Source organism: Leptodactylus fuscus, chromosome 1, assembly GCF_031893055.1.
Source record: "Leptodactylus fuscus isolate aLepFus1 chromosome 1, aLepFus1.hap2, whole genome shotgun sequence".
Lineage (NCBI taxonomy): Eukaryota > Metazoa > Chordata > Amphibia > Anura > Leptodactylidae > Leptodactylus > Leptodactylus fuscus.
Genome location: NC_134265.1, coordinates 278,262,911 through 278,289,682, shown reverse-complemented (window position 1 = coordinate 278,289,682; position 26,772 = coordinate 278,262,911). Strand labels below are relative to the sequence as shown.

At 41.6% G+C, this 26,772-nt stretch overlaps 1 protein-coding gene across 1 annotated transcript; it reads left to right on the top strand.

Annotated features, from left to right (window-relative positions):
- Positions 1–24,591: 24,591 nt before the first annotated feature.
- LOC142189635 (uncharacterized) lies at positions 24,592–26,454 on the top strand. The gene has a single exon (XM_075262237.1). The coding sequence runs from the start codon at positions 24,904–24,906 to the stop codon at positions 26,452–26,454; it is 1,551 nt and encodes a 516-aa protein (XP_075118338.1). The 5' UTR covers positions 24,592–24,903.
- Positions 26,455–26,772: the final 318 nt, after the last annotated feature.

The following is a 26,772-nucleotide window of genomic DNA, read 5'->3' as shown; positions in this document are numbered from 1 at the left end:
TTCTTTTACCTTTGCATAACTCAACCCTTGGAACTTGTTGCGTAGGTACCGAAATGCATCAGTGTCTCTGTCTAATTTCTTGACAAAATTTTTCATAAGTCTCAACTTTATATGAAGCAGTGGCATGAGAATCTTGTCACAATCAACCAACGGTGGATGAAGAACGTTTTTATTTCCTGGCTGCATTCTGTCTCTGATTGGCCAATTCTTCTTGATGTAGTGTTAGTTCCTATCTCTGCTGTCTCATTTGCATATGAAGCAGCAGTACTTTTTATTATTATTATTATTATTATTATTATTATTATTATTATTGTTATTATTATTATTATTATTATTATTATTATTATTATTATCATCATCTGGATTCCACATTCCATTTACTCTGGTTACATGTTTGCATTATATTACTATTTCATTTTTATTTTACTTTTATTTTACATTTATGTTTTGGACACTTTATGTTCACTATATTTTTGTATATTTTTGTATATTTTCTCAGACACACTGAAGAAGGTCTTTAATTTGGAACGAAATGTTTGTATATTTTGTCGACATAGAGTTATACTTTGGAAGCATACTATCAGAGTGCCGAAAATTTCATTAATTGATAAATAAATCCTGTTATCTTTGCTTTCTGATAGGCTGTTTAACCTCTGTACTGTCAGGAGGGTGGTGTCAGGCAGAAACAGACAAGGGGTGTGATTCTGAGCTCTGACACTGGCTGCCTCTGGTTGGAGATTTGAATCACACCCCCTGCCTGACACCGCCCTTCTGACAATACAAAGCTTAAATAGCACATTGGACATCGAAAAAAATGTGTTGCATGGGAAATACAATTGTTGCGCTAATACCATATGTTAAACAATATAAAAACACAAGAAATAACCCCTAAAAGTGAAGAATTGGTATTTTTTTTATATGCCCCCTAAAAAAAGTGATAAAAGTGATTTAATGTGTAATATATACTACTAAATGATTCTATAACAAAAAAATCAAGCCTTGATATGGCTACACCAATGAAAAAATTTATATAATTTGTCTCTCTTATGGACAGGGATGAAAAAAGTAATACAGTATGCCTTATCCTTAAGGGAAGGTGGGAAAAAAAATCATACTCACCTTTCCCTGGATGTTCTGATCTTTCTCAGGACAGTCCTGGTCCGCTGCTTTCTTCTTTTGCTAGAAGTCTTCACCAGCTGGGACATCCCATGTTCCTTTCCTTAAGCCACTGTGGTGGGGACTGATGCCAGAAGAAAACAGCAGAAGCTGCAAGACCAGACTGTACTGGGAGGAGCACTAGGGACAGGTGAGTATGTTTTTAAAAAATAACAATAATAATAATAATAATAATAATAATAATAATAATTTCACCTTCACCGACCTAAAATAATAGAAAAAAATATATAATGTATTTCTTCAAAATTTAGCATGTACATCTTAACTTATTGTGGGGTGTGATGTTGTTAGAAGTATGTTCTGTATGTTCTTTTCTCCTTACTCATTTTGCTTTGTCTGCCTAGCAACAGTGAGGTAGTAATGGAGGAGGAGCTGAGCTTAGGGGGAGGAGACAGAGAGCCATGGAGGAAGCATGGAACAAGGAGTTCTGATCCATAAAAGTAATCATCACATAGTGTACTTACTCCAGATGACCTGCGTCCTCAATACAACACTACAGGGGGAATTCATCAAGACAGGCATATTTTAAATTGGTTTTAATAATTCCTGCGCCACATCATCATGAATTAAACAAATTCCCTGTAGTGGCAAAAAGCCTGAGAATATTTTGCCATTATTTATGCCCTTTTTGTAGCGTAAATGATGATGACTCCTGTGCAGTTGATAGCACCTTGCTTACTCCGTCTACATAAGAAAAAGTGACATGGCTAGGAAAAAACGTAAAAACTTAAATCAGTGCCCTATCAACTTTTTTGAAACTGCCCTTGTTGCAGAGATATTGATGCAATTAGTTTCAGTACTGGTACACTGCACTGTCAGAGGGACCATCCTTATAGTTCAGCGTCATCGCTGAATGGTGACAATGACACTGTGCTGTAAGGTTGGCCCCTTTGCAAGTGAGGCAATTACGGCACAGTCAGTGACATAACTACTGGGGTAGCGGGGGTAACGGCTGCCAAAGGGCCCGGTACATTAGGGGCCCGGTGACAGCCACTACCCCTGCATTTTCTTCTTTTCTTAATAGGCCGTTACCGGCTGGAGTTACTCCAGCCGGTAACGGGGCCTATTTGCCACAAGCCCCACAAACATCATTATTATACTCGGGGGGTCTTTTCAGACCCCCAAGTATAGTGATCGTAGTGATCGGAGGTCCAGGGGAGGTAAGGTAATATAAAAAAACATGTTACTTACCTTTCTACAGGTTCGGGCCTACTTCTGGATGCTCCCTGAAGTCACATGACCCAGGACATGTAACGTCCTGGGTCATGTGACGTCTCGGATGTCATTGAAGAAGGCCGACACCACCAAGGACTGCAGTGGAGCCGGAGATAGGTAAGTAACATTGTTTTTTATGTTTGTATCCCCTCTCGGTCTCTGATTATTATACTCTGGGGTCTGAAAAGTATAATAGAGTATAATAATTGTTCATGGGTGTCCACAGTGGGCACAATAGTGTGTGCAGGGGCCACCATGGGGCATAATACTGTGTGCAGGAGCCACTTTGGGTTATAATACTGTGTGCAGGGACCACTTTGGGTTATAATAATGTGTGCAGGGGCCACTTTGGGTTATAATAATGTGTGCAGGGGCCACGATGTGTTATAATAGTGTGCAGGGGCCACTATGGGGCATAATAGAGTGTAAAGGGGCCACTACGGGGCATAATAGTGTGTACAAGGGCCACTAAGGGAAATATTAGAGAGCGCAGGAGTGTGTGTGTGTGTGTGTGGGGGGGGTTCGTCGTGGTCTTTGGGGGCGTCGGTCAGGGGGGGGGCATGTCGAAAGACCGCCATGGGGCCCCACTGTTCCTAGTTACGCCACTGGGCACAGTTGACAGTGCACTAAATTCAGCACACTGTCAGCTTTTCAGCGGTACATATCACAGTCGATGTTAGGACCTGAAAGGTCTTCTTTAAGTTGCAAGTAGCGTTAAATTGTTGTAAATCACCAATTTACGACTATCTTACGCCACAATGAATTCCCTTTATTGTCTTTTTTCTTTTTAAAACATATATATATATATATATATATATATATATATATATATATATATATATATATATATATTTATTTCAATATGAACAAATGTATTTGTTCTGAAGTTTTGCCAATTGCTTTCAAATCACCTGAATGCCATAGATTTTCATACAGGCAACTTAGCGAAAGACTGACTCTTGCAAACAATGCAGATACTTTAAAAAGAACGTAATTTACAATTACAATAATTGTCAAGCAATTGGTGTAAACAAAGCACAATTAAAACACATAATCAAAACCTAAGCACACTAAGAACTTTTCCAGCTTACTCATAACCATAATGCACCATAAATGCAATGAATTTAGATTGTGAAGGACTTGCTTTCATAAAATAAAGTATTATTGGTAGCAGTGTTCTGCAATCGTATTATTATCAAACAGCTCAACATTACCCTTTATAATTTCTCTTTTCTGTTATATGGGGTCCAAAGGCAAACTAGACATCTAAAGGTAGGAGAAGAATAGCCTTTCTTAAGGCTATTCCTATGTGTCAACGAGAAAAAAAAATTGATTTTAATGGTAAAATACCTTTAATGATGCTGTTACTTTCTGAGTTTTTCTTCATAAGTAATATGTACAGTATCTGGCATTGGTCTATGTGGCTCAAACCCTATGTCTACAAGGGTAAGCACTGGTTTTGACTCTATCTTTAGCTAATTAGTAATTTAATTGTAATATTCCCTCCTATATGGCTGCATTCCCCCACACGTGTAATATGTAATATCCTGTAATAGTTAATGCCTATACCTTCCATTTAACCTCACAGATCCACTTTCAATACTGACCACAGCACCTAAATGGTTTTAGAGAGGAAGGATTTGGTAAGGTGATGTTTACAGTCTCTGTTGGACTCTGTCGCGGTGTCCAATGTTTTAAAACAAGGGACATCTGACAAACTTCATTATAACCAATGGAGTTTGTGGGGTTCAGTTATTACAGCAGTCAACCTATCATTTGCTCTGGTCCTTCAACAGATCAGAATTCTATTGGGAGGCTTTTTTTGGAGGCTGATTTTGAGGCGGATTCAGTGTCAAAATCAGCACCAAAAACCCTGTGTGCACTGACCCTTAAAGCATTGGACCCACTCTGTTCTTATTCACATCGGTGCTGATGCCTACAGGAAGGAGTTCCCTCCTTCCAAAATACAGGTCAGTATGCATGGGTGAGGGCATGAGCTGTTCCCATCACATATTGTCAAAGGTCAAAGTTGGACACTCTGTTATATACTTCCAGCTATATAAAATAGATATTACCTTTTATTGTAAATCTGTGTGAAAAATGCTAAATTTTCACACAGATTTCTACAAAGAATGTTTCATTATTCGGTTCTAGATATTACCTGTAATGCAATGTGATGTTATGAATTCCCACTCCCATTGTATGCCATGTTCATTTTATAACTCATACTATATTTACGTAAATCCTCAGAAAACCTTATCCTACATTTGAATTATATTGGTTTTCTATTACTTTACCTCAAAAAACAAATTTTACGTGGCTGTTTTTACAAATAAACTCCAAGCTTTCAACTACGGTATACTGACCATATTGGACTTAAGAAATTGCACAGAAGAAATGATTTCGTCCTAACTGAAGTAAATACAATATACTTCAATGTCCTTCTGTCTACAGTATCATTGTGGTGGATTATTACTAGAGATGAACGAACAGTAAAATGTTCGAGGTTTGATATTCGTTTCGAGTAGCCCCTCAATATTTGAGTACTCAAATCGAATATCAAATCCTATTATAGTCTATGGGGGAAAAATGCTCGTTTCAGGGGTAGGCAACATTCGATCAAATTACACTTACCAAGTCCACGAGTGAGGGTCGGGCTGGATCCTCCGAGAAGTCTTCTCCGTGCAGCGTCCCCGCGGCATCTTCCGGCTCTGAATTCACTCTGCCAGGTATCGGGCCTGGGCAGAGCCGACTGCGCATGCCCGCACTAGCGCGGGCATGCGCAGTCGGTTCTGCCCAGGCCCGATGCCTGGCAGAGTGAATTCAGAGCCGGAAGACGCCGTGGGGAAGCTGCACGGAGAAGACTTCTAAAGGTAGGAGAAGAACCAGCGTTGATTGGCCGACTGTATAGCATTCAGCCAAGCAACGCTGGTTCTGCAACAAATTTTTCCATTCGAATAGCGAGTGGTACTCGATCGAGTACAAGTATTTCGAATCCCGTAGTATTCGATCGAATACCTACTCGATCGAATACTACTCGCTCATCTCTAATTATTACCCATCTTATAGATCTTCTAGGGTTCCTCTGTTCCTTACCTGTGTTTGGGCCCCTGATTCCTGCCTCTGTATGCACTGTGGCCCTCACAGATGATGCCCCAACATTGTTGCAGTGACCGTGATGATGGTCATAAATCTTTGGAATCTCTGGGTAATAACATGACCCTTCTTTAGCTTTTAAATCTAGGCCTCATGAAGGATACATATTGCAAGAAACCTTGATAAATTATATGAAATTACTTAAGGTTACATTCACATCTGTGAGTAATAACAGTGTCAATCAGAATTCTCCAAATGAAATAATGCCGCAAATCTTTTTCGCACAGCAATTTTAGTTAAAAAACAATGGACACCCAATGGAAACCATTATAGTCAATGGGGTCTCTATTCATGTTTGCTAATTTTGCGGTCCATCTTTACCTTTCTTGATGCTCCCCATAATTTAATTTGTTTTGGCAGAAGCTACCTGGCCCAGGTTACTGTTTTAATATCCATAAATATTTCTCAAATCTTTTTCATCAGTAGTCTTACCCACAATTTTATTATTTTATACATGATTGTAACACTTGCTTCCATGGCACAGCCCAAGTACATGACTTTACATTGATCCAATATCACAATTTATTGTGACCCATCACACCTGTAAGCTGAATATTCATTATTTTATTAATTTCTAACATTCCACACAGTTTTGTAAAAAATTCATATAAACCCTTTCAGGCTAAGGCCCCACTGGACGATACGCAGCACTAAAGCGCTGCGGGAAAAACCACAGTGGCAACGCATCATGGTTCTTCCTGTGGTGCTTTGAACAGAAAGTTCACAGCGGTTTAGGGGGCCACACGGTGGCTCAGTGGTTAGCACTGCAGCCTTGCAGTGCTGGAGTCCTGGTGTTCAAATCCCACCAAGGGCAAAAAACCATCTGCAAGGAGTTTGTATGTTCTCCCCGTGTTTGCATGGATTTCCATCCCATATTCCAAAGACATACTGATAGGGAAAAATGTACATTGTGAGCCCTATGTGGGGCTCACAATCTACATTTAAAAAAAAAAAAGAAAGTTCACAGCGTTTTCCTCCGCGGGCTAATTGACATGCTGCAATTTCCAAAACCACGCCAATTTTGGAAATCGCAGCGTGTCCACGCTGTGGTTTCTCCTGCAAAGTGGGCATGGGATTCGCAGGAATCCCATCCACTTTGCAATTACTGTAAAACGCAGAGATTTTTCCCACGGCGTTTCAGCTGCAGGCAAATCGCAGCATTTCCGACCCATGGGGCCCCGGCCCTAAATGTTTACAGATGCCCCTGGACAAAAGTTGGTTCCCATTTTTTCAAGGAAGATCAAAACTTCTGTAAAACTGCCCATATAAGGCTATATATACTCTAATCTCTCCATAGTCTCTAGTTAACAACTTCAGAGTGCTAAGTAACGGTATTATACAGTAAGCACATAATGTCTCACACTGTTAGTGAGTCATGGTGTAGGCAGTATAACTTTTATCCATCTACTTTCAGTATGTACAGTGTATACCTTTATCTCTCTTTGGAAATGTCTTTCTCTCTGGTTTATCCGTATTTTTCAGGACTGGAAGCTAATTGTACTAATTGAGGCAATGAAGTGTGCAGGGCTATAGTCTTCCTGCATAGAGATAATGATTCCACAAGGTGCACAGCAGCTGTGTACACAGAACAACGTAAAGCTTGTTCAGGGAAACTGGATTTGCAGTGCTATGCTGATTTAGCCTTTTCCTATTAATTCAAGTGTTGCTGAACCTCTACAATAGTGTAATGCTGCCCCGGCTTTATCACACACAAAAACTGTCACATGTTAGTAGAAAAAGAAATGGAATGTTTATTTTGAAAATTGCAAAAAAAATTTAGATTTAGCAGTTTTTATGTCCATGGCGAATTTAATTAAACAGCTTAGTATTTAAATTTTTAAAATTAAAATAAATGTTTTTTTTTTGTTTTTTTTTACTATTTTCTGCTGTATTGTATTTTTGCCCACACTTCCCCTATTTACCAGTTCCTCTGTTCCTTCCTCCAATTCCCTACACCTCTGTTCTTTACAGGTTTTTATATACATTCTATTTTCATTCAGCCGTTCATTCTAGGTAAATTTTAGAACATGGAAGTTTTTACTGCTGTCACTTGTACCACTTTATTGATCCCTTGTGCAGGACAGTGAATGTCTAACCCCTCGCCTCCCCCCCAACCCCCCCCCCCCCTCCCGCCTGGATCACAGGGTTACAACTCCCACAATTCAAATATAAACTTGCCCCTCTTTGTTTTCTTCTTAAATCTACTATCACTCCTTATTTTTGCAGGGATCTAATGGTGTGGGATAAGGATAGGTTCACACTTGTGCTCGTTGTTCAGTTTGTGTAATCTGGCCGGTTTTCTGTCTTCTGCCCCGCAAAAGGGTTTGCAGAGGTGATCGCCCATGTGTGTCTTGAGTGGCGAACCTAGCCTCTCTGCTGCCAGAGGCAGAAGATCAAAAGATGCCCCCTCCCCCGACTGAATATGGGTGAGGGTGTTCATCTTTTGATCGTCCACCTTAGGCAGCAAGGCGGGGAAAGTTTGATGCTAGTGGTAACAATGCAATACAATGCAGTAATATTTTGTGCAGCAATACTTACTGGAGGTGTCTTCCTACATTTCCACCTTGTTCACAATATCTGGAAGTTAGATATAATAATGGTGGTAGTTGTTGGGGGGCGCGCGCCCGCTCCTGCTCACAGCTGCTTCTGCTCCCCATTCCTGTGTCCTATAGAAGAGGAAGCGGGTTGGCCGTGAGCAGGACTGGGGATAGGTAATGAAATAGGCCGTTACCTGGTGGGGATACTGCAGCAGGTAGCGGCCTATTAAAAAATGAAAAAAACAAAAGGTATCCTCACTCATCTACCTGCGATCCCTTGATGGATCTGCTACCGCCGCCTCCTCTTCTTCACCTGCGCATAAGACATCTGCATCTCAGCACAGGAGGCATGATGACATCTTAGCATCGCCGCCTGTGCAGAGATGCAGACGTCTAAGCCAGCCCAGGACAGGTCTGCTCAGTTTTGTTTTCAGAGTGGCCTGTCATGGCTAATTTAGGGTAAAAAAAAAAAAAGGTAAAATCAGCAACACCCAACACTGCACCCCAAACCCCGCCCACCAGCCACTGTACCCATCCTCCCTATCATCATCATCATCAAAATAGTATTTATCCCCTGTCCTATGGATAGGGAATAAATACTAGGAAAAGAACTATGTCATTAATAAGAAGTAGAAGCAACTACTCACCTACTTCAGCTAGCAGTAGGCAGCATAGTGCTCTTGAGCCAGGGGCAGCCAGGGACAGGAGACCGCGTAGGAGCCAAAAACGTCAGGTCTGCTCTTGAGGTTACGTGCATCACGTTACCCGGCGTGGGGGGGCGGGGCGGGGCAGAGGTGAACAACAAGGCCAAGTGACTTACTTAGGATAGGGAGCGGCCGCTGGAGCAGCACTGCTGCCGATAGGGGATTGGTGAAGTGTGCTGTCTCCACACGGCCGCCCCAAGCTATCGCTCTCCTTCCCTGTGTAAAATGCTAAGACAGACCAGGACAGGTTGCGTTGAGCTTGTTTTTTATTAAAGTGGCCTGTCTTGGACTGGCTTAGGTCTGTAAAGATGCTGCCCCTCCGGTTAGTGCCGCCTGAGGCGGACACCTCACCCCGCCTCATTAGATGTGCGGCCCTATGTGTCTTCTGCCTGTCAGCGGGGAAACCAGTTTTTTTAACCAGACACAAACTCCTGCATGTTTGACTTTGTGTCCAGCTAAATAAAACAGTTTCCCCGCAGACAGGCAGAAGATGCACACAGGCGGTCACCTTTGCAAACCTATTCAAGTGAATGGGTTTGAATACTGACCGCTGGGTTTCTTTCTCCTGTCCAGTTTTGTGGGTAAAAGACAGAAACCAGCCGGATTGCACAAACTGTACAATTGGCACAGCTGTGAAGCCCCCCATAACTTGTCTCAGATAGAAATGACTGAACCAGTTAAAATGTCATGTAGGGTTGAGCCGATCTTGAAATTTCAGGATCGTTTTTAAAATCCAATTTCCTATCATTTTCCATTGGAACTCGATCCCAATGCAAGTCAAAGGGATTTTTTAAATAATCAGAGATCAGATTTTAAAAACGATCCTATTCACTACACAGCATGTAGTCCACAAATTATTAAAGTTTTTGGACACCATGCTGTGTAGTGATTAACCGTAGCCTGCCACTCTTCTGCTTCGTCCCTGTTTTACCGTATATTCAGCTGAGTATACGGTAAAACAGGGACGAAGCAGAAGCGTGGCAGGCTGCTGTAAATCCATAGGAATGAATGGACGCAGCCAGCACGCAGGGGGTTAAGCGTCCGGCCGCTTCCATTTATTCCTATGGGTGCTAAGCTTTTCCCACAATGATTGGCCAGTAGCCAAGCATTGTGGGAAATAAGCCCCAATCTCGATCCCGCCCGAAAAGATCGGGATCGGAATTCCGATCGCGATCATGAAATTTTCTCGATCGCCGATCGGAATCCAATCTTTTCCGATCCCGATCGCTCAACCCTAGTGTCATGATGTTGGCGTCCCCCATATGATCGCTGAGGCCTAATAACAGATCTCAGAGTATGTGACATCACCCAGAAGGATCCTGAGGGACTACCAGATACTACAAGAATACTCAGCAGAGGTGAGGGAATGTGATTAGAACTGTTTATGTTTCCACTCATTATACTATGGGTCTGAACAGAGAGGAGTAGATTGGGTTATGCTTTTTACAGTAATAAGTGTGAAACTTTTTGTGTTTTTTCTTTAGCCATACTGGCTCAGATTTAATATTGTGGTTATTACTGGACACTGGCATAAACATGGCATAGCTATGGAGTAGTGTGGTGCATATTTGGCACTTCTTGGCATGTCTAGTTTGGGTTAAAATGTCAGAATATTGTTGATATGTGGGAGTAGATGTTGTGGCCTAAATGCACCAAGATGCTACACGAATGTAGCAAAATAATATTGAAAATATAGGTCCTGTTCTATTTTTGTCCATTTTCAAGGATCCCTCCACTATCATAATCATGGGGGATTCATGATAACAGGTGCCTCTCGGATTTTAGACGACTGTGAAAAATGGGTGTTTTTCACAGCCATTTTTCCCCTCAGACATCTGAATGTAACCTTAGACGAGACAGTGTAAAGGTACACCAGATTTATCATCCAGCATCAGCAACTGTGATAAATGTGGTTTAATGTCAGACTTCCTGCTTAGGTTTGCACTAACTATTAGTAAATCTTGGTATATGTTACCCATAGGATTGCCTGGATTTATTGTCATTCCTTTTGTTATGGATTGTTGCTGCTGAAGCCCTTGGGAGATTCTATCAGTTGCTACTTATTCATACCAGAGTATTTTAGTCAGAGCAGGTCAACACTTAATTGTAGTAAGGGCGAGTTCACACTGAGTTAATGCGCGCGCATTCTGGCACGTATACACGTGTCAGAATGTAAGAGCTCAAAACAGATCCCATTCATTTCAATGTGTCGTTACGGGCTTATAACGTGCGTAATTTTGCGTGTGTTTGTCTCTATCAGAGTCTCCTGGGAGTTTTTTGCTCCCAATGTATTAGATGCTACTAATTCAGATTGGAGCATTGTAGTTACTGCAGGTTAACATTTTGGTATATGGCATTTTTATTTTTCAAATTTATTTTCTTATTTTTTTATATTTATATTCTCTATCTTACCTCCTTGATCGACACTACAAGATCCCAGGTAACTTCACCTGCAGCACACCTAATGTGGTGTATTTGATATTGTGTACTAAGTGTCCTGGGGGCCTGTATGTAGGTGAGACAGGACAGGCACTGAGGAGGAGTATGAATTCACACAGACATATGATTAGAGAGCAGAGAATGGACATCCCTGTGCCAAAACACTTCTGCAATGAAAATCATAACATCACCAAAGATATGAAGATCCTGGTACTAAGAGGAAATTTCAGAAACAGAAAGGATCGCCACATATGGGAGATTAGACTCATGAAGACCTTCAACACTCTCCAAAGGGGATTAAATCAGGCACAGGGTTTTATGACATTTTACAACAACTAGACATCACGTCACTGATCAAAAGAAGCATATATATGTTTTTTTTAAACTGTGTATTTATATGTTCTATTTTCCATCTATTTTGCATCTAACACTCCATTCCTGTGTATATATAGAAATTGTGTTATACTATCCTGATGAAGGGACCTAGTAGTTCTGAAAGCTCGATATGTCATCAAAAAAAAATTTTAAGTTAGCCATTAAAAAAGGTATCAACTACTGAGGACTTCTCTCAAAAAAAAAATTTCATTTCATATCCACTGGCTAACACGGTACAAGGATATTTTTTCTTATAATTTCTTGTAATTTATTTTAATATTGTTGTTTACACAGGGTATTTGGTGATTATAATTTTTGTATAAAATTGTAAAGGTGTCAAAACATTTGAGTGAAGCCTTTTTTGGTTTATTTTGTTATTTATTAATTGGTACGATGTATATTTTTTTTATTTAAGAATGCTGTATCTTATACATTGTAGTTTCATTGTTATCCTTCTGGGTGTTTTGGTTTTGCAGTTTCTCATATATTGCAACTCTTATTAATTATAGAGATGGTGAAATGTTTTATTTAATAAAGTTGGTATGTTTTTGCAATTTCCAATTATATGTAGTGTTATGAGCTTGTATTTTATGTATTTTAATTGCTGTTTACATAATAGTAACTCGTTACAATCTGTGTAAGGGCGTCAAGTCAGGAATCAGGTCAGGAATCAGGTCAGGAATCAGGTCATGCCCGGAAGAAGCTGTTATAGCAGGCAGATGACCTGTCTTATTCATGATGTGCTGGATTTTATGGTTTCCTTGTAAGTAGAATAAAAGTGTTTGGTGGCCCAATATTTTGCAGTGCTTTGATAGGGAGCCTTCACACGGAGTTTACGCTCACTCATTCTGAACGTAAAACTCGTACAGATTGAGCGGCGTAAAAAACAGATCCCATTGACTTGAATGGGTGCCGGCATACGTGCGCTCCCCATTGAAATCAATGGGAGGCTTTTTTATCTATTGCTTTCAATGTGATATGCGCATATCACATTGAAAGCAATAGGTAAAAAAGCCTCCCATTGATTTCAATGGGGAGTGCACGTATGCCGGCACCCATTCAAATCAATGGGATCTGTTTTTTACACAGCTCACTCTGAATGAGTTTTACGGTCAGAATGAACTCCATGTGCATGCTCCCTTATTGTGATTGTGCACCTTCATTTTCTGTTGCAGTGAGTTTGGTTGGTGTGATTGTTGTGAATCCAATTCCTTCGCCATGAAAGATCTCAGTAGCGTTCTTAAAACGACAGGGCTGTTTTAACACATAGGTGGATCCAGTGCAGAGGTTTCATAATTGGGCCCCCTCCATCACCACTACTTAGAAATATCTGATCCTCACAAATTATAATGTCCCCTCAGCCTGCTCCTTTCACCGCCCGAGGCTAACTGCAGAAAGACGCCCCCCCCCCCCCCCCGCCGGGGGGAGGGGGCGGATCAGGGGACGTGGTCGGCGGATCGGGGGCGTGGCCGGGTGGATCAGGGGCGTGGCCGGGTGAAGGGGCGGGGCTTAGTCCCGTTCGCCGGCAGAGAGTAGGCCCGGAGACTGCCTGCTCTCTGCCTGAGCGTGGGGGGAGACTGCTGGAGCAGCGCTGCTCCAGTGGCCTCCCCAAACCACCGCTCGGTGATAAGCCAGTCCAGGACAGCTTGTCCTGGACTGGCTTAGGTTAGCAAAAATGCCGCCCTCCCTGAGGCCCTGGCATAGCGCCGCCTGAAGCGCTCGCTTCAGGTCGCCTCATGGGAGGTGCGGCACTGCCCCTCAGAGACCCCCACATATTATAATGCCCCTTAGTCAGGCACCTTTTAACACATTGGCCCAGTGCAGAGGATTCATCTGTGCCTCCCCCAATCATAACCATTTAGAAATACCTGACCTGTATAAACTTTAATGCCCCCTCAGTGGCCCCCACAAATCATAATGCCCATACTTGCCTCCTTTCTAGCCCCATACAATATAATGTCCCTACATTGTCCATCACATTAACCTTTCCCCTTCCCAGTGGCCCCTCAGATATTAATCTTTCTCACCCAAGTGGCCCCCACAGTATAATATCCCAAAATGCAATATACTATAAAATTGTAAAATATTAGTCGTCATTAAACATGCTCAGTAATATTAGTCCATGTAAATAACAATATTCTTTCCACAAGTAATATTCTTGAAGAGCACTACATTATAAAATAAAATGTTATTGTATATAATGAACAAATTTGAATGCAAACATCACATGACTATCTTCAGGTTACCTTGCTTGAGCAGGAGTACTATGCAGATTTGCTTAAAGGGGCTCTATCATGGGAGAAAGTCATTTTTAGCTAAGCACATATCTGCATAGGCTTTAGAAAGGTTATTCCACACCTACCTTTTGTATGTAAATTGACTCAGTAGATTTTGAATAAGTCCGTTTTATTCATATGCTAATTAGCTTCTCCGTGCACCCCGGAAGTCTCTTCGTGCACTGTCTTCTCTATATACAGCACAGGCTGCTGCTGAATCGCCGGAGCCTAATTGACATATGAATAAAAACGGACTAATTCAAACACTACTGAGGCAATTTACATACAAAAGGTAGGTGTGGAATAACCTTTCTAAAGGCTATGCAAGGATGTGCTTAGTTAAAAATGACTTTTGCCAATGATAGAGCCCCTTTAAGCAACAGCTTTTGTATGAAACAACAACTGTATACTGTATTTCCTATCCCATAGAACCTCTTCCGACTAGATCAGAAATTGTATTAGTAAGTTGTATAACTCACACTATAGAACAGCTAGGACGTATGTATTAGAAACTGGCCAACCTTTGTGTGCGTATTCACATGTGCTGGTATTGTCCAAAACAGTCCAAAACAAGTCAACAAAATCACACACATCTTACAGTGAATTGCTGGGGTTTCACAAAGCTTTCAATTATAGTTCTTGCCATAGATGTTATTCTTTCTTTTGACTTAAAAGGAAACTGTGAATTGGGATGAGCACAAAGCAGTCAAGTAGACGATACTAGCGTGCTATTGCAGATTAGGACTTTGCTAACCAAACACATTTCACAATGATACTCATACTCAGTACAGTTTATGATTTTTAGCTACAACTAGATTTTTTGGGCCTGCTTCACATATTGCATTTAAAGGCATTTCTGCCACTTTATTCTCCTTTTTTGATGCTGAACATATACCATTTTTATGTTTTTTAGTACACCTTTAAAAATACCTGAAAAACACTTGTAAAATAAGACATCTCAGAGACCATTAAAAATGCATGTAAAAGCTTCGTAAAAAAATGCTTCAAACTAAAAGCATTATTATATACATTAAAAAATACTCTGCCCGAGGATGGTCAAAGACAGAATATGGGCTGAATGCATTTACCTGAGCCACTTCCTGACACATTAGAGACATCTTTCCCAGTAGTGGAGTAGTTATATAGTTTATTGATGCATACATTACATTACAGTGCTTTTATGTAAGGGTTGCTCTGACTATACAGTACAGGATAAGCAATGATAATGGTCATAAACTTAGTAAACCTTTACATATAATGGATTCTTAGCCTAATTTCTATATTTTAGGAGTTTTTTTTAATTATTTTTTTTAAATAAAGAATAACATATTACAGGCTGTTGTATCGAAACTTACAAGGCCTCATTCCCTTTGCATTCAAGAAATGTGTTCTCCATAGAAATAAGTCCGAGCAACAGAGACAAGGGAATCATTCCGCAAAGAAATGACATACTCATTACATAAAAGGAAACAAAGGGGTCGTTTCATATATCCCTTGTGTTCCCCATTTTGGATAAAAAGAAGTAGAGTGGATTTTGTGACTATACTTGTGAATGTAGCTTTAGGTTAAGGCCCCACCTAGCGAAATGCAACTACAAAGCAATGGGGGGGAAAAGTAGTGAAAATATGGAAATAGAAATGTGGAGGGGGCAAAATTTATCCAGAAGAGAGTGTATTTCACTGAATAAATGTGGATAGTTAGCTGAACATAGGGAGGAGTAGGACGAGGAGAGCTGAACACCCAAGTAACAGAGAGAAGAGTCACTCCATTGAAAGTTATAGTTAGCCCTAAGCAGACGCAGAGTGGAATCAGGAATGTTAAGAGGTCGGGCTTCCATCTTAGTGGAATTAACCTTATATCATGATAAGCTACCATAGGTCTTAAGGGTGCTCAAAACATTATGAAGGGTAGTATGGGGATTAGTAAGATTCAAAAAGACATCGTCAGCAAACAAGGATACTTTAATCTCCCTGTTGCGGACCTTGACCCCAGTAACATCTGGGTTTGACCTAATCCGGGACGCCAATGGCTCAATGCATAGGGCAAAGATTAGAGGAGAAAGAGGACATCCCTGGCATATGGGGAAAGGAAGAGAGATGACGTTGGGTAACTGGACAGCTGCAGTCAGGAAGACTCCAGAAAAAACAAAACGCTCAAGAGTGGCCAACTTTAAGGACCAATTAAAACTATAAACAGCCTTCTCTGCATCAAGACTCAAAACAAGAGTGGGGGTGAATGAGCGGTTGACCATATCAATCAGGTCCACAGCCCTCTTGGTGTTGTCCACCCCAGAATGTCCTTTTTACCTGTAGAAACACAAGTGTTTTCTCGATAGATTTTAAAAGGGAAGAAAAAAAATTGCTGCCAAAAAAATGCAATGCATTTTTGCTGTGTTTTTTTTCTGAAGGATTCTTTTTTATAGCTGCGGTTTACTACATGAGGCCTTAACCTAAAGGAAATTTCTTGGAATTTTAATTTTTTTATATCTTTTTTTTATTTATTTATTTTTTTTTAAAAAAAAAGGCTTTTGTGCCTAAAATAGAAAAAAATGATTGCAACTTACCATGGCTTTCTGCTTGTTGTCAGTGCTTTGCGATCTACTCCACTGCTTATGTCCATCCATGAACTGTGCCCAATCACAGGCTTCTGTTGTAATGTTCCATCAATAGCCATATTACTACGAATAGCATTGTGAAGGGTTAAATGAAATAGAACCATATGCTGTGGAAACTATGTGTGAAGGACGTTAAGCTACACATTAAGCTACACGTTAAGGTACACAAATATTGGTGCAAGCTGTTTCAACTTAAAGAAAATACAGGTGAAAGGTGAAACTCTTAGTATGACTAGATAAGAGAAGGGGCTGTACTGTTTGCTCAAAAACTATAAAAACCCACTGTATTGTACAAATAAACGAAACACTTTGAATCACTGACAGCTGCGTCTGTGTTGTGTTTCCCTTGAGCTCAAGAATAACCCTCTTGCTTGAATTTGGCCTACGACAGCATACTCCAGGGGTGTTTAGCCCCGACAGAAATTGGCGCCCAACGTGGGGCATCGATAATCGTTCAATGTGCAGCTGATAGTATACTGATCCACTCACCAACCGATTTGGAGACGGGCCCGGAGGACCTCAGATGAACAAATCAGCACTGTAACGGTAAGTCCTTTTCTTACCATATAACTAATCTGAGTTCCTACGTGTCCTGAATCCTGTGTGTCTGCGAGTGAGGTTAGTACTGCATATAACAATCGATGCCAATTTATATAGTCTGGAAGGACCTATAGTATGCTGTCTGTAGTTGAATGGGAGACCTTGTACATGTCCTTTGGTTTGCTAAGTTTGATCCTGTTCACTGTTTATATCTGTTATAAAGTGTGTAAGGCGGCACAGAAGGGAGAGTCATTCTCCATCCTTAATCCCTAGAATTGCGAGAGTAGAAGTACTGAGTGATTGAAAAGTCCTTGTTTTGGAACACTAGCCTCCAGCCGTGTCTGGACGGTCAGGGTCGAATGGGACCCGAGTAGTAGCACTAAGGACTGAGTAGAATCCGCGCGAGTACGTGCAAAGATTCAGGTGTGTTTAGGCAAAGGGACACAGACATGAAAGTTGAGTCTGTGGAGACCGAATAAGGTTTTGCCCTGAGCACTACACCAGAATTTGCACATCAGAGATTAGTTCAATGAAAACAGAGTGACTGTTTGGGAGGTCCCACTAGGTGAGTCAAAAGTGACCCTCTATTGTCTTAATTGCCCTAGAGGAGTGGGACGCTCACGGCTGACTGGCCATCAGCTAGTATGGGGAAGGGACCCTCCAAGGTAGGGTATACCCCATATGAACTAATAGAGATGGGAGAAGGGAAAGAAATTGCTGCCCAAGTAAAGACAATCCTTAAAAGAGCAGGGGTTTCCAAGACAGGATTATTTGATAGTAAATTTTGGGACCAATGGAGACTAGATCATGCAGGACAGATACAGGAGCATAAGTTACAAAGAGGGATATATGCTCTGATTGAAGGTAGTAATAGAGTGGAGAAAGGGGGATGGCCTCAAAAATCAGATCCAAAGAAAGGTGTATTATACACCTTACCCTCCGATGTGATCTTGAATCAGAAAGGACGGCAGAAGCCACCCTCCGCACCTCCACCATATGGAGATCCTGAGGGTTGGACTTGTAGAATTTGTGGTCAACAAAATCCCTATTTTCGGGAGATCTGTTTGGCATGTGGAGCCCCCCGCCCCAATGCCCAGCAGGTGAAAATGTTGCAACCACCTGATAATGAGACCTTCTCACCACCACCTCCACCAGAGCCAACCCAACATTTATACCCGGTCCTGACTAGGTCCCAGACAAAGAGAACCATGGGCATCCAGGACTCCCAGGCAGCGATTAGGAGAGACGCTGATGATGATTCAAAAGAAGGGACACCCCGAACTCCACAAAGAGAAGCAGGAGGGGGGGAGGCAAGCAGTCAAAATGTCACCACCACCACAGTTGAATGGCGACCCTGGACCCCCAGTGAACAATTGGCCCTTTGCCAACAATTACCAGACCCTCAGTTAGAGCCCAGTGCCTTCTATAGGAAGATGCAAATGATCCAGATGAATTATAAAGCTGGTTGGAAGGATCTTATGGCCCTTTTACAGGTCAAATGTACTGAGGGATTGATGACAACCATTAATCTTACTGCCCAGTTTGGTAGACATCAGCCTCACAGTACAGAAACCACTAGGAGTGGGGACGAGTTCTTAGATAGATTACAATTGTGGTGTGACAAACAAGCAGAAACCAGACGCACCGCTTTGACTACTTGTAAAAGGGAGAAAGGAGAGTCTGTTGAAGCTTATTATGGCAGACTACTCACCAAGGTAATAGACTCTGGGTGGGATCAGGCCCCTGATGCTTTGAAAAACACCATGATTGCTGAAGCATTCATGCAAGGAATCGGACCAAATATGGCCGAAAAGATCAGAGGTTGCACCCCAGATTGGAGACGCACAAACCCAGATGACTTGTATGCCAAGGCTGTTGGGTTTGCTGTAGATGAGAGAGAGAAAAAGGCAGTCGCCCCAGTGAAAAATTACACCAATCAGGGCACCTTAAACCTGGGTAACCCAAGTAATCAAGGCCGACAGGGCACCCGCCCTAGACAACAAGGACAGAGGGAAACTCGAAAGTGTTTTAATTGTGGAGAACAGGGACATCTGGCCAGGAAATGTTCACGCCAAAACAAAGAGACAATTGTAGAAAACCTGCCCCTAGTCAGAGTCAGGACAACTCACAATGAAGGTTAGGCCCTCCAGCCCCAGTGTCCCTCTTATCTTCAGCAGAGAGAGGTATACAAATTTTCCAACCTGTATTGATTAATGGAAAGGAGGTGCCGTTCCTCATAGACACTGGGGCAACCAAATCTTGTGTCAGCAAAGACGTTGTCACTCATTTAGATTTACCCTTGTCTGGTGAGAGCCAGATGGTTCAGGGAGTATCAGGTCCCCCTGCCCCGTTTTACCAGACAAAGCCCATAGAAACGTCTTTTCAGGGGAGCAGGATTTTGACTAGATTCCTTGTTTCCGAAACCTCAGACAATATTTTAGGTACTGATGTGATGGGAGTGCTGGGTTGTAACATCATGCTGCACCCCTCTGGTGAAGCTTATGTACAAACCACACATACCGATCACGAGATACTTTGTTTAGTATCTGCAGCAGTGAATACTCCACATTCAGTATTCACCCTCACTGAGGAAGAAAGTGCATTATTGTCTCAGGTCCCGGAAAGTTTGTGGGCAACAAGTAAAACGGATTTGGGTAAATTAGAGGTTCCTCCTGTTATGGTAAACTTAAAACCAGGAGCCCAGCCACCTAGAATCAAACAGTATCCACTGACACACGCCCAAGAGGATGCTATAGCCACAACTATAGTAGAATTGCTAAAAGCTAAGGCTTTAAAAGAATGTACATCAGTGGCCAACACACCACTGTTCCCTGTTAAAAAGAAGGGCAAAAAGGGTGAACCAGATACATACCGCATGGTACATGATCTAAGAGAGTTGAATAAAGTGACCTTGCTAGAGACCCCGGTAGTGCCCAACCCTCATACTTTACTGTCTGCAGTTCCCACGGGGACCACGTATTATACCGTTGTGGATCTCTGCAATGCTTATTTCAGTGTGCCCCTACACCCCGATTGCCAATACTTGTTTGCCTTCACCTTCAGAGGTAAGCAATACACCTGGACAGTCCTGCCACAGGGAGCGCAGAATAGTCCAAATCAGTTCACAAGGTGTCTCACACTGATCATGAATGCCTGGGACCCTCCCTCTGATGATGTTGTCTTATTGCAATATGTTGACGATCTTCTTCTTTGTGCCCCAGATAAACAGACATGTGAAGCCGCGACCATAAGCCTGCTGTGTTTCCTCTGCCAGAATGGTTGTAAGGCCAGTAAAGACAAACTGCAATTTTGTAAGCAAAAGGTGGTGTTCTTAGGACATTGTCTGAGCCAAGGTACCAAACATCTTTCAGATGAACGGACCAAAGTGGTAAGAGAAATGCAGGTGCCAACCTCCCATGCTCAGTTACGTACCTTTTTGGGTCTGGTGTCATACTGTAGGCCATGGATCAGATCTGCATCTCTGACCATGCAGCCCTTGTACGACTGTCTTTCCTCTAAACCGTTCAGTCTGACACCAGAGGCTTTGGACGCATTTTACCAACTTAAGCTCCAGATAGTCAGTGCTCCTGCCCTAGGCCTGCCTGACTATCAGAAGCCTTTTCAAATCTACGTCACTGAGATGATGGGACATGCTACTGCAGTTCTCACACAACAACATGGAGATAGAAAGCGTCCCGTGGCATATTATAGTGCACGTTTGGATGCTGTCGCAAGGGGTACGCCCTCTTGTGTAAGGGTTGTACTCTCAGTACAGGCCCTGCTTGAAAAAAGCTCAGATATTGTCCTAGACCACCCCCTAGTGGTATACACACCACATGACATCCATGCAATCCTCACACAGGTAGACAGACGTCATCTTTCTTTGGCAAGACAGAGCAAAATGGAATTTGCTCTACAATCTTCCTCCAACATCTCATTTCAGCGTTGTTTGACTTTGAATCCTGCAACTCTTTTACCAATAGGAGTTCATGATTCAAAGGGGGGAGTAGATGAAGATGAGATATTTTTAAACTCCCTCTCAGAAGATGATTTGCATCAGCATGACTGTGTTGACCTGATGGCTCAAGAGACAGTCGGCTTCAGTCATGTTACTGATGCCCCATTGGAAAATCCTGATTATGAGATGTTTGTGGACGGTTCCAGGTACCTAACAGAAAAAGGCAAATTTGTTACAGGGTATGCTGTAGTCACTATGCATGACATCATAGTACAAGAAGCCCTTCCACCACACATGTCAGCACAAGAGGCTGAACCGAAAGCCCTTATAGAAGCCTGCAAAGTAGCTAAGGATAGCACAGCAAACATTTACACTGACTCCAGGTATGCTTTTGGCATTGCACATGATTATGGTCCAATATGGAGGTCTAGGAACTTCCTGACGGCACAGGGCAAACCAATTAAGAATGGAAACTTAGTAAGTCAGTTGATGGAGGCCATATTGCTTCCCAAGCAGTTGGCAATTGTGAAAGTTAGAGCTCACACAAGGGGAAGAGACCCTGAGAGTATTGGAAATGAGAAGGCTGATCGAGCAGCAAAAGCAGCGGCACTACTGCCATGGAAGGATCTCAACCAGGTGAGCAAAATAGACATTGACCTAGCAGACCCTAAGGGGCTATACTCTAAGGTGACTGACGAGGAAATCGAAAAATGGACAAAGGCTGGTGCCAGAGAATGTGAAGGAATGTGGAAAATGGGGGATAGATTGTGTCTGCCCGCAGCAGCATACCCCCAAATGGCTGGTTTGGCCCACGGTAAGGTGCATGCCTCTCGAAATGCCATGGAGTCACTAGTGGGTAAATTATGGTTTGCCCCAGGTTTTGGAAGGGCTGCAGGGAATCACGTAAAAGCATGTCACATATGTGCTCTACACAATCCAGGACAGGTAGTTAAGACACCTACCAAATGCACACCAAAACCCCTGTATCCATTCCAAAGGTTACAAATAGACTACATACAATTGCCTAAATCTGGAACGTACGAATATGTGTTGGTCTGTGTGGATTTGTTCTCAGGTTGGGTAGAGGCCTATCCGGTCAGCCGAGCAACCGCACAGGTAACTGCCAAGAAATTGATGTCTGAGCTTGTGTGTAGATTCGGGATACCTGAGGTGATCGAATCTGACAGAGGTACACATTTCACAGGTGAAATAATGAAGGAAATAATGTCTGCATTAGGGATTGAGCAAGCTTTCCACACACCCTATCATCCCCAAAGTTCAGGCAAAGTGGAAAGATTGAATGGCACACTTAAGTTAAAAATCCAGAAAGCCATGGCAGAGACAGGAAGGCCCTGGCCAGAGTGCCTGTCTCTAGCATTATACTCAGTGAGGACCACTCCTAATAGAAAGACAGGTTTGTCACCATTCGAGGTGCTTTTTGGAAGTGTGCCTAGACTAGGGTTGTACACGAAGATGCGTGCTAATAAATCAGATGTATTTTTATTGGTAGAGCAAACGTTTTCGGTCTTAACTCAGACCTTCATCAGGCTCTACATGAAAAAACATAACATAAGTATAAACAACAAAAAAGGGATATATAAAACACATCCCAGACAAACAAAACAAAAAAATAAAGTAAAGTATAGGACACTATACTTTATGTGGAGAGTCCAAGGAGAGGCGGCAATAGGATTACTCTTCTTAAAAAACGCGAGGCGTTCTGGATCCACAAATTACAAACCATGGAACCTCATGGCTTGAATAGAGAGTACGAAATACAGGCGTATTTGTGATCCGGATGTTCTATCTGTTTAATACTCATCGTATGATTTATCTTATTTTGATAACGTGTCTAATATCTACATAACATTCTCTTACCCGTTTATTTTTCTATTCCACAGACTCGTTGAACCAACCTCTGACTGACCCTTCCGGGCCCGCCTACCACAGTATCCTTACTTACTTGTCCATTTACCAATATTCCTTTTTATAGTTTACATCTATTTTTTATTTTTTATTTTTTATTTCTTATTTTCATTTTATCACTTTTTTCAATTTTTCATTTTTTATTGCTTTTTCATAATTCACTGACCGTATGCATTTTCTCATTCTCTTAATTTTTATTTTTTCCAATTTTTCATTTTTATTTTTTATTATTTCTTATTTTTCGTTTTTTTTGTTTTCTCTTTTCATTTTTTTCATTTTTTTCATGTGTTCATCTAACCTCTTTGACCCCTTCCTATTTCCATCTTTTCCTTTTTCCATGTTTTCATTTTTTTCTTTTTTTCTTTTCTTTTTTTCATTTTTTTCATTTTTTTCATTGCTTTCACCTTTCCTTTTTCTTCTTTATATGTTTCCTTTCCATTCTATATTTTTTTTAGTTTCATGTTACACGATATAGATATCAGGGTCTATAGCCACCTTTATTAACATTTATTTCCATCTATAGGTGCGGTTCTTACCACCAAGGTTATTTCTTTCATCTTAATTCACATTGGTGTCAGTCACCGTCTGCCCAGCTTTATTTATACCTGCCTCTACTGTGTCCCCTATCTCCTTGTATCCATCTGGCAGCGCACGAACAAGCTGTTTACCTTTTAGCCCGTACATTGGGCTTGTATTGCGCACACAATCACGCATGCGCACTTAATCTTTTTCCCGCTGATACGTACAGCTGGTTCGGCTGAGCGCGCACTTGCGCATGCGCACTCAGCCGCTCTCCACATACACGGAGATGCGCAGGCGCCCATCGGACCAATGAGACACGGTCCGGCGCCTTTTTAAGACGGGGAATCATTATTGTGATTCGCGCTTCCCTGTGGCTGACAGTGCCGTTTCTTTTGCGCTATACATCTTTATCCTAAAGCGGGCCCCGGAATAGCGGCGGCAGAGGTAAGTTCCCCTGAGACAACGAGCACATGCTGGCCTTAAATCCATGTTGAGTCCTTTATTTTCACTAGTTTGTACTCTATACATTTTTAGGCTTCATATTGCCTTTCTTACTGGCCAGACTGAGATCTGTGACTTACTACATCATTGCACAGGTATTGAGAATATGTTGTATATATTTCTACATATGTCATGTCTTTTAACCTGGTCTATTTTGTTGCTATTCACCTGCAATATTTGTTTACAGTACAAAAGTAAACCAGGCCATCTTTTATGTTCATTTTGTTGACAGGTTGCTTTTCCTTAACTACGTGTTTATATATTTCCAAGTGCCTACCCTAGATAACACTTAGGCCAGCCTATATATGGTTCCTTATATATACACGATATTGTCTGTTTATTAATGTTCCAATAATGGGAATTGTGTTTATTTAGTGTCCTATACTTTACTTTATTTTTTTGTTTTGTTTGTCTGGGATGTGTTTTATATATCCCTTTTTTGTTGTTTATACTTATGTTATGTTTTTTCATGTAGAGCCTGATGAAGGTCTGAGTTAAGACCGAAAACGTTTGCTCTACCAATAAAAATACATCTGATTTATTAGCACGCATCTTCGTGTGAAGCTCTTTCTTCTAAATTGATACGGGGTGGGACCCTAGCTTCAACACCAGGACGCAGTCTGTATCCCTACTTGTATTGTAGACTAGGGTTGTATTTTCCTCAGACTTTACAACTCAATTATGACAGCACTGCCAGCTATGTCCAGAACTTGTGTCAAAGACTGAAAGCAACACATAAACAGGTGTTTTCTTCTATTCCAGACCCTTCTGATTTTTCAGGAACACATAGCTTGCAGCCTGGTGATTGGGTGGTCGTGAAAAGACATACCAGGAAGCCTCTTGAACCCAGATATGATGGTCCCTTCCAAGTACTGCTGACAACTGCCACTTCAGTCAAATTGGAAGGAAAATCTACCTGGATACACGCTTCCCATTGTAAAAAGGTTCCTGAACCACAGAAAGAATGAAAGGATGGGCATTATTTGTTTTATGCTTTCTTAAAGGACTCACAATCAGTGGAACTTGGAAATCTCTTCAGGGACCTAGAGAAGTTGACAATAAATTTGTCAGGCATCATCTTGTAATGGTGGAAGGTTTCGATAAGACCCTCAAAGATTGTTGGATATGCACTCACTCACCCATTTCCTCCTCTAGTTTACCATTTTTAGCTGTGCCTGTCCCCATGGAAGAACTGATCGACTGGTCTAGTTGTATGGATCATGCCCGCAATACAGAAGAATCAGTGTGGAAATTGTGGGCAAATGTTACTGTGGGGATACCAATAGTGGGGTGGACAGATTACCCATGGTGGCAAGGTAATCTTACTGGGGATAATGAGAATATCCAATATATGACATATGATGGAGAGAGATGGGTTCCACAAAACAAACCCACTGCTACTATATTAGGAGAAATTCCCCAAACCCGACTACAGATAAGTTTTGGTGATGATGGAGAAGAGAGAGGGGATTTTTGGGCACCTTGGGTCGTAGAAAGAACATTACACAACACCTCCTGGGAATATGCTCATCTATTCATAGAAGGGAATAATCACACATGTAAGGAGATACCCGGGAATATAGAATGTGTAAATGAGACAAGTGAAGAAAGGCTTTATAGGAAAAAGAACCTTAACTTTGTTTGTGGAAATCGAGACTTCGGGTATTGTGGAACCCTGGGTAAACAACCTTCTTGGTGTATGCTGAAAAATATATCTAGCTTTGTGGATCTTGTGCACAAACTTATTACCCAACACTCAGCCTTCTTTGAACTACCTCCTCAGATGTACTGGGCATGTGGCAACAATGCATACAAGTGGTTACCGGTGGGGGTGAAAGGTACATGTACAATAGTAAGACTCACTCCTGCCACCTTTATAGTTGAAAAACTAAATGCAAAAGCCATACCTAAGCATACTCTGTACAAGAGAGCAGCTGATAACACCCCTAGGAAAAGTGGTAGACCCCATCTGGTCCAAATGAGTACAGGGAACAAAATAGTCAGTACAGTTCTTATTTATCCAATGATAATGCAAACCTGGGATAAACTAGTAGAAGCCACTGACTATTTGGATGATCAAATATGGGGTATCTTAGGTGTACTCAATACCACCCTAGCAGTACAGAACCAGTTGATCATAGTTACCAACCAACACACCCTGGTACTAGATTATGTTACTGCGGCCCAGGGTGGGATGTGTCAGGTGGTGGGACCTACCTGTTGCCATTATATCGATCCAGAAGGTAATATCAAAGGAAAGCAAAAATTAGAGGATATATACAAATTAAGGGAAGAGTACGAAAAGGAGGTTGTGCAAAATGAAGATAGCTGGTGGTCTAACACTTTTTCCTTTTTGAATCCTGCTAATTGGTTCAAGGGAGTAGGTGGATGGATAACTGGGATATTACAAACCATTGTACAAATTGACATGATTCTATTGTTTATTTTCTGCTTTTTCAAGTTAACTTTGATGTGTTACAATCGATGTTATGCTAAAAATAGGTATAAATGGTAGACATTATAGGACTATCAGATGGGGAATCCAGCGAGGACTGGCATCTACATTGTAGGTGAACGTACTCATCTGATAGGAGAATAATGTCCAAAATGGGGGAATTGTGAAGGGTTAAATGAAATAGAACCATATGCTGTGGAAACTATGTGTGAAGGACGTTAAGCTACACATTAAGCTACACATTAAGGTACACAAATATTGGTGCAAGCTGTTTCAACTTAAAGAAAATACAGGTGAAAGGTGAAACTCTTAGTATGACTAGATAAGAGAAGGGGCTGTACTGTTTGCTCAAAAACTATAAAAACCCACTGTATTGTA

What these genes read in the sequence shown, in the direction of transcription:
- LOC142189635 (XM_075262237.1), top strand. Translation starts at nt 24,904, where the DNA reads ATGAAAGGATGGGCATTATTTGTTTTATGCTTTCTTAAAGGACTCACA.